At 40.8% G+C, this 20898-nt stretch overlaps 1 protein-coding gene across 1 annotated transcript in view; it reads right to left on the bottom strand.

The window, feature by feature from the left end:
- Nucleotides 1-19219, bottom strand: part of grin2cb (glutamate receptor, ionotropic, N-methyl D-aspartate 2Cb) — an 84842-nt gene extending 65623 nt beyond the window's left edge. Inside the window, exons 1-2 of the mRNA XM_066704781.1 lie at nucleotides 18484-19219; nucleotides 1077-1494 (exon numbers count right to left, since the gene is read on the bottom strand). Coding sequence (XP_066560878.1) covers nucleotides 1077-1478 — 402 coding nt within the window. The 5' untranslated portion in view covers nucleotides 1479-1494; nucleotides 18484-19219. The remainder of the gene's footprint in view (nucleotides 1-1076; nucleotides 1495-18483) is intronic.
- Nucleotides 19220-20898: the final 1679 nt, after the last annotated feature.

Below are 20898 nucleotides of genomic sequence, written 5' to 3'. Positions count from 1 at the left end.
ATTTAAACGGAAGGCAATTTCTGTGAGATAAATAACCATATTGATTAAGCATTAACATTCTGTGTTTTTTCTCTTATTGTCATCAGAGGTCAGAGCACTAATTATAATTTTTTCATTCCCGGTTCTGGAAAGCTCATTTACTCTTGTAGACGGCAAACCATGATGGGTGATAACCATTTCCCTCACTTCGGTCTGATTGATTTTTTTTTTTTTTTGGCACCGTTGAAATTTGCTTTGCAACTAACTGAAATTGTATGCATATATATATTATTGGGTGCCTTTTTTTTCTACAAAAGTGGATTTTGAATCACCAGTTGCCTCATTGAAATAAAAATAGCCAACGTGAGCTATTTCCTTGCCACTCCCATGGGAACATTAGTTTGAGCAGAATGATTCCATTTTAATTAGGCCGTTCTGTTTAAACGACTGCCTGTGGCTCTCTTCCCTGATGTACCCAGACAGTCTGGAATCACTCCCTGCAAGTGCATTTCCTTGCTGCAAGTCTGAACATTAAACAGAGCAACATTAACAGCTTTTTGCACACAATCTCAGCTTTGTGCATTGTGCATCTGACTAGTGTGCTGTATCTCTGACGCCACAGCACAGAAAATCAGCTTTCCACATGGTAGCAGTGTATTCCTCAGAGAGCTATATAGTGCTACAGTTCTGGAAGGAATTGTCAGAACTGAGATGCTGAGCATTAAATTTATGTCCAGCTTTTGCTCAATACCCCTTATGGTATTGTACCTGTAGATTCCCCTCTGTGCCTACTTGTAAGTTGAGAGCAGAAAATTCTAGCCAATATGTTAGAAGCAGGGTATTTTATTTGCTATATCCTTCATCATCAGAGTTCAATTCTGCTTGATATTAGGAATAAAAGGAGAAGTGAGGACTGTTTTTTGAAAAGGTATACATTCACCGGTCATGTCGCTTTAAATCACAGTAATAATATCTTGCATTTACAAAGCACATAATCTCAAAGGACCCCAAGGAACTCTACAGTTCTCTACTGGAACTCTACTCTATTCCACTGTGGCTCAGCTACACTGTGCTTGTTTGAACAATATCATTCTCACCTTGTGCTGAATGACCACAGCCGAGCCCCCGCTGACACCAATGATGGGCACGGAGGTCTGGGCGGAGATGAAGTCCAGGATCTGGGCCACTGCCTCAGAGCCCACATTGTCCTCAAAGACCACGCCGTGGATGCGGTTGGTGGCCAGGGTGTCGCAGATGCGCGTAAGCAGGGCGCGGGGGTTGGTGTTGTTCACCAGCACAGTGATGGGGTTCACCTCGATGGGCAGGTCCATGAAGTTCTCCCGGCTCAGACGCCCCTTGATCTCCGTCTGGTAGGACGAGCCACTGAACACCACCGCCACGTTGACCGTGGGTGGCCCGAACGGGCGACCCAAGCTGCCGTGGGTGCCCCACAGCAGCAGCCAGAAGGAGGCACTCAACCAGCCTAGAGGAACTCCCATATCAGCCACCTACTGCCTGCAACAGAAATAGACAGAGAGAGCGCTTCAGACACATGGATTGAGAGGGTTTTATTTACCTCATAAAAATCCTCAAAGACACCAAAAGGATTATTGGAACAGTTTGGAATCCTCCTATCATTGTTTGCAGTGGTACAGTGATGCAAAATATTTGTCCACGACTCAAGCTCAAAAATAAAATGTCCATGGAATGCAAGTGGACATTAAGGGTGAGCACATTTAGGAATCACAGGTGGGTGACAGTGCTGCTGTACCCTTGAGCAATGTACTTTTAGATTGCTCCAGTAAAAACCCAGCTGTATAAATGGGTAATTGTAATAAAATAATGTGATATATTGTAACAAGTCGCCAAGAATAAGGGCATTTGCTCAGAAATATAATTTTAAAAATAGTTGACTTCAGTAGTAGGACTTAACCATGTACTTGAAGATGATTCCTTAAAGAAACTTAAAGGAACAGATTAAATATATAATTGTATCAATAAGCTACAGAGGAATCAAGCCAGCTAGATGATTCCACTCATTTGTCACGTCTCATGTGTTGTTGTTGGGTGACATTTTATATGGCTACTTCCATTAAAATCTTACAGTCTTGCAAAAGGTACAAGGCACTGAAGGTACACAGGGTCAGATATTAAAAATACTATTCTATTATTCATTTTATTTTTGTTTAACTTTCCCATTGTTTGACAATGCAGTCTACTAGTGGACATTAAAGTGGCCACAACAGTTATAAAAGGTACTGTCACTCACTTTCAGTACACATTTCTAAATGCGTCTCCTCCATGCTTTTAGTTTCACCTCAAACAATTTCTATGATTTACTCACCAGCATTGATGTGTTTGCTAAGTGTAGCTTCACCCCAGGGAATTCTTATTTTTGTGCTTAACCTTTAACTGCTCTAAAATCACTGTCAAATAGCTGTGATTGGATTAGAACGTTGATTGAATCTGTCTCTTTACAGTGCATCAAACACATCACTGATGTCTAAGGTGAAACCAATAAAACACAATTCATCGGTGACTTAAATTTGCTCTAAAGGATTAGTTAAAGAAATAATACCAAAAAAAAATCAGGAAATCCAATGACGTGATGTGACCCAAAAAAAACAAAGAAAAGCTAAATTCATCTAAAAATAGTAAATGAAATGAAAATAGCAAATCTATCATGTGTTTTTTCTTCTTTTATAAGCATTTTGAAGATATGGTAATTGCTTCCTTTAAGCATGAGATAGGACAAATTATATACTGCAAGTAAAGTCACAGAATTATGTTTTATGCAGAATGGACACGTGCAAAGACGTTGTTAATTCATTACAAAATGAGAAAATCACAAGTGAGTTCTGAATCAGAAACGTATCTACTAAGAGACCCTTTTTATTTGTCATTGCATGTTGGATCTAAGTCTAATTGATTTAAAACAAAGGGGCAGAGTGTTTTAAGAACATCCATACCAAGTGACAGTTTGAGCTGCCTTCAAACCAAATTGTCCTGAGTCTTTACCTCTGTAGCCAAGCACATGGGTTGACCAGTTAAAATCTCTTTCCTTTTATGCTTGTGTTTTCCCCTGAATTCAGGATAAAGGGATTAATCAGTTATCATGTGGGTCTCTTTCTATAACGTGCTCTGTGCTGTAGTTTCAACCACCTGCTGTAAATAATGCTGTAGCCGGGAAGTGTCTGGTACCTTTGGAATTGTATGTGTTAAAAGTGTCCAGAAGAGGCTGTGATTTACAAGTCTAATCTCTGGGATGTGAAAGTGTTTGGTGCTTCTAGCTGTAACTGGCTTTAAAGAATGGTCAGGAGTCCCAGTTAGTCACATTGTGATATAAATGGGAAGTCACTCCTTATACAGGGTAGGGTTTGTGCAAATGTGCAAAAAAGATGTGTTCGTACAACCACCTTCTGCATCTAATCTATCACTGCGGCTGACGTGTTAAATATCTGGTTTATTCAATTATGATGCATAATCGGGGTTTTGTACAGAAACTCCACAACCGATGTTCTGCCCCAGTTCCATCAATTTTATTTCTAACTGAAGTTTATAGTTTATGAGTAGTCTGATATCAGACGTTTTTATTTTAGCATCTTCACTTTGCAGTTCTTGTAATACATCATATACATATTTATGAATGATCAGAATTAAGTTTTTGTTGTTGTCGCTCCTGTTTGTTTGTCTTTGTTTTGGTTTATGAGCTCCTTAATTACAAAGCTCTTGCTCCAGTGAGCATTGCATTCTGCTAAGGGAGATCTTGTCAAATAACAACCAGAGCAATATATTGAATATGCCCATATGCCCATTCATCTACTAAAATGCCTTCCATCTGTTTAAATGCTTGTTCGTCCATATGGGCAGATATTTACTGATAGAAATCGACATCCTTGGCAACTCAATATTCAAACAGGGTAAACATTTTAGCATTAGATTTGCTGTGTTTTTCACAATCGAACCAATGGCCATTGTGGGGTGTAATTTATCTGTGTGTGTGTGCTCCAGCAGGAATCTGTTCTCTCTTGTTCGGTGATATAGGTACTTGTCTGGACATGTGTTTTCACCCCATGATGACCAGATTTGCTGTGCATTTAAATGAAATAAAAAAAAATGCAATCCCTAGCAATCCTTACAGTTCCCTGACCTTGGTCTGTCGGTAATCACTTTACCATCTTCAACTGGTTCGGAAACCAGCAAGCCAAACGACTGTTTTGCCCCTGTCACATAGGGTGCTGCATCACTAGTGATAAATCCCCATGCCAACAGGGCATGATATTCCTTTTGACGTGGTTAATGATGTCTTGCTAATCCCCTGGTTGGCGATTTACTACTATATATTAAAACTGTGTTGAATTTACTCAGACTTTTGTGAGCACTGTGGCTGTGTTTTTGGCGACTGACTGCTTGCTTTCTATATTTAGTTGTGATGGTCTTTAATGTGGGGCAGCATGATTTTTTTTTGTATCATTCTCATATTGCTTCCTTATTTCTGCTGCCATGTTAGTCATTTGTTTTGTGTTAAAACCTTTACTTGTTGAGACAGCAGGGTAATTCACAGCAGTCACTTAGAGACTGAACTGTCCCCTAATCTTTTACATCATGGAGGAAATAATTTCATTTCAATCAAATAATTCCAGGCCACCATTATTTCTGCTACAGTACATCATGTAACAATGAACTATTCTTCCTATTATTCTTGAGTCATGATCAAATGGTCAGAAAACTGTGTTTAAAATAATGCCCAAAAAAAGCTTTTTTATTGAGTATGAAGAAGTATTGAGTCTTGCATATGAAGCAGTCTTGAGTTCAGTGACTCCTTTTTGAAAATGGTGTCTTAATGCGAGGCACCGTCACATTATATTTGCGGTCGACAGATGGCCAAAGCAGTGAAAATATCTGCATTGGGCTATCTTTGCCAATAAAATCATCACCAAATTGACAAGTAGTATCAGAAAATGCACCAAAACCCATGACTTCAGTGGCATTCATAATCATTACAATCTCTGACTCATTATACAAGGTTGTGTTCACATAATCTGCACAGTATTCATTTCCGGGCCGTATTTTTTGGCAACTGTGGGCCAGATCCAAGAAGTGCTTTTGAATGGCTGCTTGTGTTTCGTGCTGTTTGTGTGCGCACCAGGGAAGGGGAGCAGAGTTTTCTGTTATGTGTGTGTGTATGTGTGTTTATTGAGGTGCCAAGAGGCTTTCTGCAGGAAAAGAAAACAAATGGGGGATAAAATGATCAAAATGCCATAAGATAGGAATATATACTTTTTCTAGGCTTATGAAAGACATTTTAAAATATTGTCATCAATCATCTTGTTCCCCTGTTAATAGAATTGTTTTTCAATTTAGAAGGCACTTCCATATAAAATGACTTTGGAGTGTTTGGGGTTAATAAACAAAACGTGTTGTGGAGGCTAATTCACCAGCCCCCTTCAAAAAACATCTCTCTGAGGGTCATGTTCTTGAAGTGAAATTCTTGGCCCCTTATTTATATATTGTTCGCTTAAACACACCCTTTTCTGTCACCTTCAAAGGTTGTGTCAGTCTGGCACTTTCAAACTGAAGATGTATCTTTACGTTTCCATTTTCTTCAAGTGTTGCAAACTTGAAAGTGGTCTGGTGTTTTCCTCTGAAACAGCATCATTTCATTTGTTGCCCTTTAGCGATGTTCTGTTTGATAGTATAGTGTGTTTGTTTTCACAGTGATTTGTTATTCTAATAACCATTCCTGCAAAAATAGCTTTCGTACCCTTCCCAGCAGACCGGGCGTTCTGAAATAAAGCATACCAATGAGTTTCAGGCTTCAGTCACCAATACTGAAAAGCCCTCCTTTTACAATGTTGATTTCTTGCCAGCCTATCTGTCTTTAAAACTCTAAACAATCGCCATTAAGCCATCTAATGTTGTGATGTCAATTTATAGTGAAAGTGGTTATTTTTAAAGAAGATCCCATATACGCTTTCTACAGCGTACTTGTTGGATAAAAGCATCAAATTCTCTTATGTCAAACAGAAAGAAACAATAAAATGTAGCACCTTACCGCAGAGACAACACAACAGCGCGAGCATCGCAAGTGAAACAGTGTAACTCTAATGACATTAGCTACTGTTCAAGTAAACCTGTCTTGACTTAGCATTAAGCTGTATTTGGGAATTGAACCTGAAACTCTTCCCTGTTTGTTTCCTGTCTTGTATTGAGAGAGCACTTCTTAGACGATACGGCCTCTGGTTATAGAAAGTTAAGGGCAGTTATTTGAAATTGATTAGATTAAAATCAAATCAAATAAAATCCATCAGCATGTAACTTTGAGCTTGAAGCACAGCTGCAGTAGAGTCAGGCTTTTGTGTGGAAGTTTGTCATTAAACCCATAAAACAAAATCCCTACACATTCTGTCCATTTCCCTCTTTCCATGTTGTTGTTGGCAGAAACATGACTGCTTGACCGTAGTACAGTTGGTCTTGATGGATGTTCAGGAATGTGAAATGGATTCATTCTTTTTCCGACAACCTATATCTGACATTTGTAATTATGGGTATACACAACCCGCTGTTCTCAAACCTGACATAATTGTTATCTTGGGCCTTTTTGTTGAAGATGACTCGGAAACATCCGTTTTGTTCTTTTTTCTTCTAATGAATATTATTTATCCTCTTTCCTCCAAAAAAGTATGAGTCAAGATATCTATTTTTTAATTTTTTTAAAGACCTTCTTATACACAAAGACTGATAATTCCCAACTCAGTGAATTGTCTTTAGTTCAGGTCAATCTGTTGTTGCAGAATATACCATACAAAGCAAGGAAGTGAAGGCTTATCATAATGTTTTTAAACTGGCATCTGTGCGTCCCCGTTTCTCACAGATGCAGATGTGTCCTATAGATTGTTATCTCCAGTTGTGCTCCACACTATATTCCCAGGATATTTCTGTGCACTCCCTTGATGTAATCCACTCTTTAACTGCGCATGGTGAGAATTTTCCCACCCTCTCTCTCTCTGGTAGATCAAGTTTACAAAGTCTCCCATTATCAGCGCTATCAACTGGAATTTTACATCTTTCCAGTTTACCGAACCAGCTTAGCTCTGTGTTGTGCTCCAGAGATCAGGCAAAACGAGGTCAGGACGGAACATGCCGCTACTCCAAGTTTGTCCTCATTAGTAAACGGTGACCCCGTTTCATTGCATATTTCAGAAAAGTGTTTTTGATAGCTTGTATACTTTATTATGAAATGTACAGAGGACTGTGTGACCAAAATACAAACGTAATAGTGGTTGGGAATGTATGTATGACTGCTGCAATGGCTTTGAGAGATGACCAGAGGTAGACCACACAGCACAATTCCTACTGACACTAGAGACGTTGGTCTCTGAGGTCTCAACCTGATTCTGCGATCCAGTTCATCCCAGAGGTGTTCTGTCAAATTGAGGTCTGGATTCTGAGCAATCCATGAAACACTTTCCTTGTTTTTCTCCCTGCTGGGTTACACACTTAATGGAGCATTGTAGTAAGATGATGATGTCGCTAGCAATTCAAGCCCTCACTACAAAATTACATTAATGCCGACAGTGAACTGTTGTCCAGAATATTACATGATGTCCTAGCAATAATAGTGCTTTTTATTACATAAATTAAATGTAATCAAAAACATGTTATTCTTAATTTTTCAATGGAAGAATCAATAAATAAGGAAGGAAGCGGCAAAACAAAAACTAAACCATAGACTGCACCGCTGACACTTACTATAACATAGCCACCATCAAAAAGATTTAAACTTCTCAGTAAAGGCCATGTAGAATCACAAGTTGTTAGAATATACCTAGATCAGTATTGCAGGAGCTGCCCCAAACATTACAGGCTGAATTGATTCCAAGCAACTGTAAATGTGCTCAGAAAGAATTTTACACTGCTTATGATTAACCATGTACATTATATTATTATTCTATTTAAAAAGCTTTAATTCTCATGGCTAAATCATTAATTTTCTGTCCCAATAATCAGACTAGTATGAAAGTGTTTATCACCCTCTAGTGGAGAAGAGGGCACAGCTAAGGAAAAAAACGATGTTCTCTAGTGAATAACAACCATTGTGCCTAGAAGTGTACAAGCTCTCTGTACACATTTGCCTAGAATCAGTTCAGCCCGCAGTTTTTGGAACAACACCTGCAAGACACAACTAGGTGTGTATTACCTTCAAATAATTGATTATTGATTACCTTCAGTAATTGATCAGTTGATTGATCTTCTTTTGATACGTGCACAGAAACCTGCAAATCTCATTCTGATATTTTGTAAGTCGCCCTGGACAAGGGTGTCTGCTAATAAATAAATAATAATAATAATAATAATAATGGATAAAAACACAAATTCCACATGCTTGTCCCTCAGGTTGAAATCCTTTGCCTATGGGTATGTCACACTAAGTGCCAGAGGTGCAGTGTGGTCTCTTAGGGCAGCAGTCCGCAAGATCCGAAGTTAATATGAGTCGATAAGCTTCCAATCAAAATCCCCACGCAGGCTGATTGCCGAGGTGGAATCAATATGACGCCAGCACTAGATCTGTTGGAAAGTAGCACGTCTGTGGAGGAAGCTGGCGTCTCGAGCTGCCTGTCATAGTCCATGTACTCCGCAATAAAAAATCACCTCCAATTATCAACACTGACTTTCCTACCTCCGCCATGCATGCTGTGGAACTCAATCTGCATGGCTGATAAAGATGTGAATTGGTAAATGCCTATTGTAGAGTGGTGTGTGTTCATGCTGTTCGCTATATTATTTTTGAGACATCTACGTCTGTATGATTCCTCTATCTCTCTCTCAGCATTAGCCATGATATGCCATCACTCTGGCTTTTTGTTCTCTGTCTGATACAGGGCAAAGAACAGAAACCAAGTGACTTTATTTATTTTTTACAGTCCCGCCCAATACTCATCCACCATTTAGAACACAATGCTTAAGATCTAAAAATGTATCCTAAATCCCCTGTTTATAAAAACCCAGTAAGCAATTTGTAACTCTTTATATAATCCTCACTAGCAAAATCCTTAAAAAATATAAATAAAAATTACCACAGAATTATGGCATATTACACAACTGCTTGACGAGGATATTACAGTGGTCAGATTAAAACCCACATCATTAATAATTATGATGAATAAGCAATATTCTCTTTAATTACTAAAATAAATATGTTCTATAGAAAGTTTTACTGCTTTGAATCTTAAAATGAAAAGTAATCTGATAGTGTAGATAGCATAGTCATAGTCACAAAGTAAAAAACTGTGAGATATGTAGTTTTTTTGGTCCTAAATTGAATTTTCTAACAATAGATCAGTGTTATTGGTTCATCAGGACTGTGCTGTGTAGAAATGTGCATTTTTTTGTGTACCTGAGTTTCTTAGATTTTCTTCTATAATCATTTGTTTTGTCATAAAGCCCTGCCCTGTGGCATAACACTGACTCAACTCTATTCCTGCACCCCCACCCCCACCCCCCGTCCCCATCCCCGGGCCCCCCTGCTGAACTCCTAATTCAAAGATGCCAGCGGGCAGCATTCGGCATTGTGAATCCCAGACACAGCCACCCCAGACCCAGCGAGCAGTGTCAATCAGAGATCGCAGAATGGTCTGTGCCACATCATTGTATTTTATTTTCGTCCTGCATTTCTCAGTCTCGCCTCTCAGCAGTCTACAGACTTGGGAAGCTTCGATCGATCTATTCGCCGGATATTCGTTTCCCTTCCCCAAAAACAAGAGAAGAGACAAGGGGTGGAAACTTCGTAGTACAGTAACATAACGCGGAGCCTGTCTTTCTGTTTCTGAGTCGAATCTGTGTATTATCACGCCACTATAGTGCTAGTGCTAATTCAGCTTCACAAAATGCTATAGCACTGATTAGAAGTCTCATCTGTTGGGGGGAGGTGTCTAAATAACAGCCTCTTGGCTTTTTTTTTTTTTTTAAGGTTGAATCCTCTTCTGTGAAACTCAGAAATTGGAAAAAAGACCCCTAGCCAAAAGATCTGTAGTTATGTGTTTGTTTTTGTTTGTTTGTTTGTTTGTTTGCCTTGTTTATGCAACCTTTTACTCCAAACGGTGAGATGTTTTTAGCAGAAGAAAGGTCTGTGTTTCATGTAATTGACATGTAGGCACAGATAAAAGGAAGATTGTATAATCCAAGGCTCTGAGATTTCATAAAAAAATAATTCTCACAGTTATCTCTTCAAACATCGCCCACCTGCCCAGAGAGAGCTAACTTTAAACTCAATATTGGCACAGTGAAAGTAATCCCTTCCTTTTAAAATGGTTCAGACTTCAGATAAAGAATCTAAGTAATATGCTTTTTATTTCTGGTACAGCTACATTAATCAATCCCCCACCCCACCCCCCAAAGCCTTTTTTGTTTGTTTGTGTGTGTGTGTGTTTGCTTTATAGTTATGGCCACCCGAAAGTGCAAGCAAATTAACTAGCAAATAAATTGTGACCGCCAACGCATAGAAACATTTGCATTCGAAGTAGATGATGCTGGAATGAACTGCTGTATTATGGTAAGCAGATTGCTGATGGATTCCAGAACCAACCCAAAGCTCTATTTTAATGCTTCACTCCAAACACTACAATGCGTATAGGTTAACAGATTAGATGAAAGGGCAGCTAATAATATGATTATACATGCACATGACAAAGTCCTGGATTACATAGAAACTTTGTCAAACCCCCAAATGTAAATGGGTGATTTTCCTTTGCATTGAAGGAAGTCTGTGGCAAGCAGAAAATCATCACTATCTGTAAGGTTTCTACTTTGTAATAGGTAGATGGTTTGAAGTTTTGATTTTAATACTGTCTGATATATTTTCTGAACCATGAAAACATATTGCACTCCACCTGCCCATCTGTAATTTCTGCTGTGAAGATTTGTCGTAACCTGTACAAGGTCGTAACCTTAATGCTTAAGCATCTTAAGCATTATTTAGTGAGAGGATTGAATAAGAACTTTAAAATATATCTAGAAATGTAAAAAACAAAAATAATAATTTCAGTTTGTTGATGATTAAATGTCAATGCTTTTGTCTAAAGGCGTTGTATCAAGGAGTCAAGTACAGAAACAAACAATTGAGGGGAAAAAATAATTTTAACTTTAAAATGGAGGAAAGAAGAATATATGTTAAATGTAGAAGTAGAACTGAACTGTTTTGCAATGAGGGTTGTGCTTCGTTATTCTACAGTTACTTGTTTTGTGAGTTTTCCCTGTGTATGTTTGTATTATTATTACTTTGTGGTGACATTCAGATATGGCATCTTCTCCGGACACAGGGTAACGCTGTGAGCAGAACTCTGATTGGTCTCGTCGGCACTCAGCTATGCCCCACAACTATTTGATGAGCAGCAGCCTGGGGATGTGGATCTTTTAGCCCCATTTACAGCAAAATATGAATCTGTCGTATGGCACAATCAAATGGGACGGTGTGGACCAATTCAAAATCTCAGTGCAAACCCCCCCCCCCCCCCCCCCCCAGCTGTCCAGCGCTGCCTGAGGAATGGAAGCAATTTGCCAGTCCTCCCCAGGCACAGCCCCGAAACAGGTGGCAGACTTTGTTTCCTTGCATGTGCCACAGTGTGTTATCGGTTCAGTTTGCCGATCGCCGCAGCACTCCCTGTTATATCACTGAAAAGCATCAGGCTCCCAGTGCGCAGAGATGATGATTCGCAACCCAGCAGTCTCGCAGTGTTTTGAATTGCATTTTTAACTCTGCCAGTCTGCCTGTGCGAGTTTACTTCGTAGAAATACCCAGCGACCACTTGCTGCTTTATATAAGAGCTTGTGAAACTCTACAATAGATCTGGGGCAAAGACACTGAGCTGCAGTGTACACTGAAGGCTGACTAGTTCCCTGTAAAAGTAAAAAATGAATGAAAAAGGGTGTGCTTTGGACTCCAGGTTCCTCTAATCCCTCTCTCTCTCTGTGTGTATATATATAGCTATTTTATGCAGTTTCCAGTGTTTTGTAGCAGGGGAAGAGAAAAGGGTTGAAAAAGCACTCCTGTGATAAAGCAGGAGAAGCCCAATTTAAAGTGAACAGCCAGGCCCAGAGCCCCGTCAGCGCCAGCCCCACCGAGATGTGATTGTCTCCAGTCGGAATGACACATTTTCAAAAGCGAAGGATCAAGCTAAGACCTAGTTAAGCCTGAGCAATGGCGGCTGGAGCTGAATCCTCTGGCCAGATGTCACTCTCCACGATGCCATCTGAGAGCGTGGCTGCCTGTCAGTCTGCCAGCCCCTCCCAGCAGAAGCTGCAGTAATCTTGCACAGAGAGAGATGTCATTGCTTCCCTCTCGGACGTCTACTCTCAACACCTGTAGTTGCACCCTCGCTACCTCTATAATGAAGAGCGTCTGATGAATTGATAATAGGATTGTATATTAAGTCGCACTGTCTGACATGCACAATAAGCACAGGTTTTTTTTCTTTGGTATGAATCCAAAGATGTGAACGATTAAATCATCCTCTTCTTGGGGGCAAGGGCTGCAAATGATCTGGTATCCGATTGGTGCTGATGATAGTAGAGGGGGGAAAACAATATCTGAACAAGAGGCAGCTGTGAATGACCGGCTCAAGATCATATCTAAAACACAGTGGATGCGTTCTGATACTAGCTCAGAGAAACAATGGCAGTCTCAGAGTTGTTTGCTCACCCTTTAGGGTCATTGAAACTGACTTGTTTTTGGTGGGTGGTTTTATTGTATTTTTTGCTTTAAGTGTTACACAATTCTTAAGCTGCTGCGAGGAACTGAATTAATACTCAAATAGCTGAGCTATCAGATACACATGTGTTTGTGCCCGCTCCATTTTGGGCTAGGTGGTTTTCCACAGCTGTTTTATCGATGTTATTGTTTTTATGGAATAGTTTTTTTTTATCTGCATCGCTCTTGTTACTGTGCCGATTGACCGGTATCAACATTTCTAATCATATTGTGAGTCCTTTGCAATTCTCTAAAATAAACTTATAGAAGATAATCCTCTAGTTATTTATAATACTAGTGTTCTACAGTAAATTCAGTGTTTTACAATTACCATTCATTGACAGGAATTCCTATTAATGCCTCAAACTCTATCCCAACAATCACCTTTACTCTCATTAGTACAGGATTCACATCTTCACAATAGTTGCTGAACCAATAATCCTAGTAAAATCCTGTGTTTTCTAAGCACAAGGTATGTATCTTCACAGAGCACTTCTTAAAATGCCGCCTAAAATCACATACTTGTTCACGTACAAATATGTGGTAATGATTAGAACACAGTACAACCTGACATCTGCTCTTGCCTGAAAAAGGAGCAAACAAAACCCAAGTGTACATACACACATTCTTGTCAGAAATCATCATTTGTCAGTATGGTAAAGCCTTAAATTAAAACCACATTCCCGTCTGCCCTGGTGAAAACATTATTGCTTTTGGATGACCTTGGTGGGCTTTTAGTTTCATGCACCTTCTCCCTAGAATAGATTGCACGCCAAGTGCCTCATTGCTGCGCTGTCTCCCAGCCTCTCTCCTCAATGCAAATGAGAGCGCGCTCCCTCAACGTGATACTTCCAGGCTCCATACAGCCATCTCGGACTTGGTGGAGTTGATTGGATCTGAGCTGCATTAAACAGCCAGTGCCTCTTCTCACCCCAAGGTTTTGATTTTCCAGCTCATGTGAGAAGGCACCGTTTTTAATGTTGTCCAATAAATGTCCTGTAACTTTGTTTAATCTATATGTAATGTATTCAGCCTGTCGGTTACAGTGAAAGTGAAATCATTCTCAGCCCGTCCTGCTGCCCTTAAGCACCTCTAAAGGAATTTTGTTCTGCCTCGTTACTTAATTACTGAATAATGCTCATCATGAACAGCTCACTTTCCAGCTTTCAGTTTCGCATCAGGCTCTCCCTATAAGGGAAAGCGTACCAGTGAGTTGTGAAATTAGCACAAGGTCAGAAACCATCATAAATATAGTCTGATTTCCCTTGTTGTTTTATATAATCTGAAACAACCTACAACCTACCATTTATCGATTGAATGAAAACATTTTACTACTTAATGAAAAATATTAAAAGACACTTAAGTACCAGTGTCAGAATTTAATGTAACCACTTCTCTCTGTCGCATCACTAGCCGCTGTCCTAATTTATCAAATGTATCAGTTTCACCTCTCCAGATGACTTTTCTAATTGTATTTGTTGTTGGTTATCTGGGCTTTATGTGAAACTGGATTACTTGCATGTCTCTGCTGTGCTGTAAAGTTGCTGTGTTCTATGTATTTCAGTAGCAGTATCACTAAGAGGCTGTAAATTACTTTTCTAACGTCTTTATACCCTTGAATATAAGAATGGAATATTTATAGTGTCAGTAATGTGGTAGTTATTGACCTAGCGAATGACTGATTGTATGCAATTTACCAATGCTGGATTGTTCTCCTACGAAAATACTTAGTGAATGTGTGATTGGAAGAAGTGTCGTTGGCAAGGCCTAAATTGAACTGTTACTCTTAGTCTTCACAACCACTGAAGCTCCTGTATGTCGTCAAACATTGTGGGAATGGTTTTTTAAAAGCTTTGAAGTGTCAGGGGCTTTGCTTGATCTGGTATGGCGCCACGGTCACAACAGCGTTCTTAAAAGAAACCAGTGTGTCTTGACAGTGAAAGCCCCAAAAGACGAGTCTAAGGGAATGAAAGTGCTATGTATGTTTAGATCTGCAGACATGAGAAAATCATCACAGGCTGTTAGTGTAGCAGCACTTGTTATTGGCCAGTTTCAGACCAGTCCCATTCCTATCCTTAACCATCAACCACCAACAGCACATTGCACGCACACTGTCCCTTCAAGCGCAAGCATCCGTCCGCCGAGTAGACCCAATCTGGATGTAATCTCGCCTGATTAGATCATGTGACATTTCAGGTGCCTGTTGCACACACGCACTCCGCTGCAGCCGCCCTTCGTTGGCGCTCCTCGAGCACCATAAACCATCAGCTCAGTAGCCACGGCCAACTTTGAGGAGAGAGATTAAAGCAGCATCTGTTTAAAAAAATCTCTGCGTGATTGCTGATTTTATTTATTCCGCCATGTCCCGGCGGTCTGCGGAGCCTGTGTGAGCATTAACTCTTTGCACTCCACTGTGCCGGTTCCAGCTCAGCATAGACAAGGAAGGAACAGCCTATTAGATTACACCGTTAGGAGAGGAAGGTCATAAAAGGTGGTCTAATGAAACAACACATCCACCAACAACACACAGCCGTTTGAATCATGCAGGCTGCAGGCTGTTTTATATTAGCCAGACCCAGGTGCTGCATATTTCCAACCTTGTAACTTTTATGTTGACTAAATCTGCAGGGACAGATATAAGGACGCCAAGTAATATTACATATAAAAAAAAATACAAATTTCTGCCAGCTTCCCAATGTTACCTTATGGTTAGTATGTTGTTCTCTAGGGAGCATTTGCTTGGATCCAAACAGTGCAGGTATATTTATAGACTGTTGATGGCATGGCAACTTTTGAGTCTTTTCTGGGTTGTTTTGTTAAAAAAAAATCAAATTCAGTCTCTGGTATTTTCTTTTATGCACCTGATCTTTCCTTTTTTTTTTTCTTTTCCCAGTGTGTAGTTCTGGTCCCAATTAAAATAACAGCAATTTACAATACTGTCCAACTGCCGGGTTCAAGACTAATCTTGCACCCCCACCCCAAAATGATGTCAACACAATTTATGCAAGACCCTGCAGCTAGTTAAAACTTGGCATGGATCAAACGGCAGTGCAATCAGAGTCTCAGCCCCGGCCCTGTGACTGGAGAGGAAGGCTCTCTGCGTCGAGGAATAGGACGGCCTGGTGAGCCGCGCGCTGCGCGTTGGAGGAGGGTAGCCAGGACACCAGCACTAATGCATCTGTTCCTCTCCAGCACAGTGTCAGGCCACGAGTGAGCAGGACACAGGTTTAACTGCTTCAGCTCTACTAACAGGTTTTTGATGGGCCGGACTCCCTCAGCTTTTGGATTATCCCAAAAGCACTTTTAATGCAGTTGACTGATTGTGGTATGAATTCACTGATATAATCGAATAAGAGGAGTGTGTTGGAATTCCGAGCCTCGAACGAAAGCCAGCGCCCCAATCCTTATTTGAAATCACAGGCAAACAGCACTTCCAGAATCAATGACTCAATCTATCTATCTATATGTTTTATTTTTTTAAAGAGACAGCCAGCCTTGAAATAATGGCAGCCTAACACAGGCAGCACTTACTCACAGACTCCTCCAAGGCAAACTCTAGTCTTAATAGCAGGAGGGGAAGGGAACGCTGCAGTTCCTCACACGGTGCACTGTGCACGGTTAGGTGAGTGATTTATACATCTACATGTGCACGGCAACAAAGCGGTCGATGTAAAGATGTAATGGAAGAAAACAGACTCCAGACCGATTAAGTGCTACGACAAAACTGTACCACTTACACTGCTCTGGGTACCATGTCTGGTTAACAGTGTAACTGTAAAGCATATATGTTTTAGCATTTCAATGTCTTAAGGGTGAGGAGTCTTGATAAAAGTTGTCTTTAATTAAGGTGCCTGATAAATGACATCATCATCATGCACAGATTGCTGTTAGAAATGATTTTATCACCTGGAAGAGTGTCAATGGAATGTGGTAATGCAGGGTCAATAACATAGTAGCTATCCGGATTTTGAAATGCATGTTATTAACAAGGTTAGTTGGGTTTTGTAAAAGACAAATTCAGTACTCTTAGCTGGTTTTGGACATGGATAACTTGCCATTTTAACTATAGTGTCTGAGGCGACAAATAAGCCAAAGTAGAGCGATGTGGTTTGGGACCTCGTGGCCAGTGGAGCTGGTGTGGGTGTAGGCTGTCATTGAGAGACAGCAGGGTTAGTTGGCAGTTGGATGCAGTCTTGAAGGATAAATAGGATGATGGGACTCAGCCAAGGGAGAGAAGAACTTAAATGGAGAAAATAAGGAAACGAAGGACGAGGGTGGTTTGAAAGCAGAATTACCACTAAGGGGGGAGTTGGGGCCAGGGCCAGTAAGGAGACTGTGAGAATAAACAGTCCGTCAAACAAGGCAATCAAGTCTCCCATCCCCTTCCAGGCAGGAGTGACAGTCACAGGATCCTGCCAAACTCCTATCATAGATCATGTCTGCAGCTTCATCATTAACTCTCATATGAGACCGGTCCTTTTCAGCAGCCTGGGCCATCCTATTTTCATTTCACATGCCAAACTGACTAAACGTCCTACAACACCTAACCCCTTGATCTCCAAAAGAGACGCATAAACATAGAGGGGGGTGACTGTGCAAGGTATTGTCTGCTCTTCTCCTCTTTTTTCTGCTTCCTTGCAACAGTTGGAAAGCCATGCCTCTGACAGAGTAATGAGAAATGTCCATTACAATACATTGTGCGACAGCAGCTAAATTCAGCAATGCCTATTTAAATGACAGTGCCAGAATCGAAAAGTGTTTGTGTGTATGTGTGTATATGTTATATGTATATGTTTTTTTATTTTTTTATTGACGTGCTGTGAAATAGCAGATATGTATAATTCAACTTTGCCTTTTGCAAGCCTCAATCTTGAGCAATGTGTAATTATGGCTCAGAGAAGAGTGTTTTTATAATTTTTTTAAAGATTACTCTTTTAATCTTTTTCTCAAAATAGGCTGACAACTATCACATTACTAGAATCTGTTATTGGCTTCTATATAAGATTGTAGCTTGTAGACCCTGGCTCAAACTGCTTTACAACAATGTCCAGTGCCATACCGCATATATAAACACACACCCAGTAACATGGATTATCATGTCTGTCAATACTGATCGAGGACAAATAGCAATAACTACTGGATGGCTTCTTGAGCTGCTCCTTTTTGACAGGGCAAGTTTCAGCACAGGCTGGAAACAACTCTTATCTAACCGCAAAAAAGCTCTGTAAACACTTCTGTTTACAGTCCTTTGAGACAATTCACAATGCATTAAACATACTGTCCTCTCATGCAAACAGACAGTTAGCTAAACACTAGTCAATTACCATATACTTGTGAGCATACCTGTACAGGGTAGTGTCACAGATTACATACCTATTCAGCAACACCTGAAAAGCGAGATTCAGAATACATAGAGGATACAGGGCAGACTGAATTGTCGTTCCGATTCCCTGACTTCCTCTCTGTACTGATGAAAAACAACTGGTGAGTTGAAAGGCAGATAGAGGTGATGATGATGCTCAGAATGAATCCAACACACATTACAAACACAGCAGCACAATCAATATGGGTAAAGGGAGACCCATCAGATGCTTAATGAGGAAAATACTAAACAATTGTCTTAATTTAATTTGCAATATGAAATGCAGATTGCCACTGGCAGTGCAAGTCAGACCCAGGCAAAAGAAAGCATTTCGTTTCTTGTTGTTGTTTTGTGATGGGAGTGGAGGGGGGTGGGGGTGGGGGGGGGCAGTTCATACCTGTGTCGGCAATCCACATCCAGCCCCGAGTGTCTGCAGCTCATTCCCCAGGAAGGCTCACCTTGCTCCTCTTTCTCCGCGCCACTTGTGTGAGTCTATTTCTGTGTCAATGCAACCTGCTGCGCTGGTATCATGGTCTCCAGCACTTTGGCAGGAGGTCACATTATCCCTTTGCTGTAGCCGGAGGCCGTGGGTGCGGGGGAGTTAGGGTTGTGGGGGAGGGTTTGGGGGGATTGGGTGCAGGGATCTTGGGAAAGATGGGGAAAGAGAGAGTGCCAACGAGGCCGTCTGCAAATTTCCTGTCTTTTATCGGCTCCAGGGGGAGAATTAAAGTTGCGATATCCGCCTGGGGTACGTGAGAGCAGGTAGGCAGCTGCGATGCTGTGTGTGACAGGCAAGCAAGAGAGAGACAGAGAGAGAGAGAGAGAGAGAGAGAGAATGTGTGTGTGTGTGTGTGTGTGTGTCGGAATGCAGTTCCTGTGAAGGTCCAGATCAGCCCTTCACCGTCAATCAGACCTGTAATCTATAACTCTCCTCTCGTGCCCTATTCCAACCAAGAAAAATTAAACAACCCAAAAAAAAAAGAAGAAAGTTGCTGTGCCTAAGGAATAAAGTGACTCTCGCAGATTAGCATGCTGTACTTCTCAACGTCCGACTTTCAGCAAAGAGACAAACGTATTCCATCCCAAACCATGTATTTTTCTTTCCCCCGCTCTCCCTATTTTCCTTGATTTTTGGTATGGTTGGGTCTTCACCTACACCGCCCCCCCCCCCCCCCCCACCTTCCCTAAAAAGTCTGGTTCTCAAACTCTCCACCCATCCCCTCGGATGTCAGGATTCCTGTGTGATGCCCCAGGCTCCTGTGTCCCTCCATGAAATATCCTCCAGATCCCCAGCTGTAAGACCTAGAGCAGCAGGCAGGCAGTCTCATTCATGCATGTAGAAACAGCAGCCCTTGCTGGGGAGGTGAAGTTGGAAAATCTGTCTTCCCCAGGTTGTTCATGGATTCCTGCACCAGCTTCTGCTGCTTCTTCGTATTTTTATTTCTCTTTTTTTCTTATAGATTATTCTGTAGAGTTGTAATCCTGCTCTCTACACTCCATGTCATGTGAAGGGCTTGTGAGCCCTAATCATTATGTTGTAAGGATTTATCCTGCGTCTCTCTCTATTTCTCCACCCCCTCTCCTCTCTCTCTCTGTCTCTCTCTTTCTGTCCCTCCCTCTCCCTCTCCCTCTGTCCCTCCCTCCCTCCCTCTCTCTCTCTCTGTCTCTCTCTCTGTAAGTCAGCCCTCTGCTCCCTGACTCAGTGTAATCTTTTCCCCTACAGGTTGTCACAGCGTCTCTGCCTTCCGCTGGTGCCTCTGTCTTGAGACTCATTTTGATTTCCCGTTTCTCCCTCGCTGTCTCTCTTCACCGGTGGGTAAACTTCCATCAACAGGTTCTGCAATATTCTCCCAGGAGTCAGGCTGCACGGCAGAGATCTAATCCTCCCGTCTCTGGTCTCTCTTGCGCACTCTCTCTCTCTCCTGTCCTCTGCCTGTCACACGATAGCTGCGGACTTCCTCAAGCTAAATGGAGGCGGTTGATTTATTTTTTCTCTTTCCCAGCCAAGATGAATGCCTTCTTGGGCTACATTTGCTTAACATAAACAATTAGAAAATAGTTCAAAGGTGAGATTTGCTAGCCCTGGATAGGTTGTTTTACAGGGTGATTTTCAATGCTTTTTTCTTGTTTCTTTTTTAAATTATTGTACTGCAACAGTGAGCCATTTTCTGAACTCAATTTTTGTTAATTTAAACATGATTTTTCAAAGTGATCTAGTGCTTAGGTGGAACAAAACTCTTTAAATGCATTCCAAATGGGGGCCTACTGTGTGTGTGTGTGTGTGTGTATAATATATATATATAAAACATTTGTTTAATACAAAATGGTCCAGAACTTGCTCTGAGTTTCTAATTAATAATGTCCATCATAAAGAGATTATGGGTGCATTGAACTGCAAATCTGCAGTTAATCTCTGGTTTCTTGTATTTACCAGATTGTTATACATATATTAAGCTTCTGCAAATCTAATTGTGGGGCTATTACTGAAATTAAGCCTGCATGCTTGTCACACATTGCAATTCTCCAGTATTCCAGTTCTCTGTATTAAAGATGATTCTCGTTTTTTTTCTTTTGTGACTGATTTTGAAGTCCTCTCATTTGCATCTGTTACAGTTTGGTTTATAGTCTGCAAAATCGCTTTTTAGTTTTATTTTAAATAAACCCTACAGCAATCATTCAATTGTGGATTGGTATTTAACATGCTAAAGAACTTTGACCTGGAACCTTTCAATATGATTCGCCAACTCACATCCCTTTTATTGCTGAAGATGTTTCTGGGGGAGTTTTGCTGTAACTATAAGTGATGTGTAAG

Source organism: Amia ocellicauda, chromosome 5, assembly GCF_036373705.1.
Source record: "Amia ocellicauda isolate fAmiCal2 chromosome 5, fAmiCal2.hap1, whole genome shotgun sequence".
Classification (NCBI taxonomy): domain Eukaryota; kingdom Metazoa; phylum Chordata; class Actinopteri; order Amiiformes; family Amiidae; genus Amia; species Amia ocellicauda.
This window is presented reverse-complemented; position numbering and strand designations above follow the sequence as displayed.